The sequence below is a fragment of the Priapulus caudatus genome, unplaced genomic scaffold (genome assembly GCF_000485595.1).
Source record: "Priapulus caudatus unplaced genomic scaffold, Priapulus_caudatus-5.0.1 Scaffold541, whole genome shotgun sequence".
Classification (NCBI taxonomy): Eukaryota; Metazoa; Priapulida; class Priapulimorpha; order Priapulimorphida; family Priapulidae; genus Priapulus; species Priapulus caudatus.
In genome coordinates, this window is record NW_014577602.1 from 315,013 (window position 1) to 315,633 (window position 621).

At 41.7% G+C, this 621-nt stretch overlaps 1 protein-coding gene across 1 annotated transcript in view; it reads left to right on the forward strand.

The window, feature by feature from the left end:
- The first annotated feature begins 221 nt into the window (after positions 1-221).
- The window catches only part of LOC106811454 (sodium- and chloride-dependent taurine transporter-like), a 25,573-nt gene continuing 25,173 nt past the window's right edge, over positions 222-621 (forward strand). The window contains exon 1 of the mRNA XM_014815072.1: positions 222-332. Coding sequence (XP_014670558.1) covers positions 274-332 — 59 coding nt within the window. The 5' untranslated portion in view covers positions 222-273. The remainder of the gene's footprint in view (positions 333-621) is intronic.

A 621-nucleotide genomic window follows, 5' to 3' on the forward strand; every position in this document is an offset into this window, starting at 1 on the left:
CAATACAATACAATACAATACAATACAATACAATACAATACAATACATTACAATACAATACAATGATGTTAAAACATATATGAACAAACCCCGACGAATGCAATTTCTCATCACATGGCATTTTAGAGCCAAATCCGACGACGCGAGCGCAGAACCTAATGACGTCACGTGTTGCTGTGTGTTTCAGGCATAGGCTTCGGTACGACGATCGTCTGCTTTCTCGCGAACGTCTATTACATCATCATCCTCGCGTGGTCGCTCTACTACATCTTCATGTCGTTTGCGCCCGTCGTACCGTGGGCCTCATGCGGCAACGAATGGAACACACCCAGGTTAGCCCGATTCAATCTCCGATTCTCTCCTACCGTGTCGTGGACGATGACGATGACGATAAATTTTTACGGAATCCATATATCTATGCCGCACGCCATATGTAGAAGCTGCACTGCCGCTGTAGAATTACTCACTACATTAGTCCGAACGACGTATCTCTCTCTCTCCACCATCTCAATCTATCTCTCTCTATCTATCTATCTATATATCTATCTATCTATCTATCTATCTATCTATCTATCTATCTATCTATCTATCTATCTATCTATCTATCTATCTATCTATCTA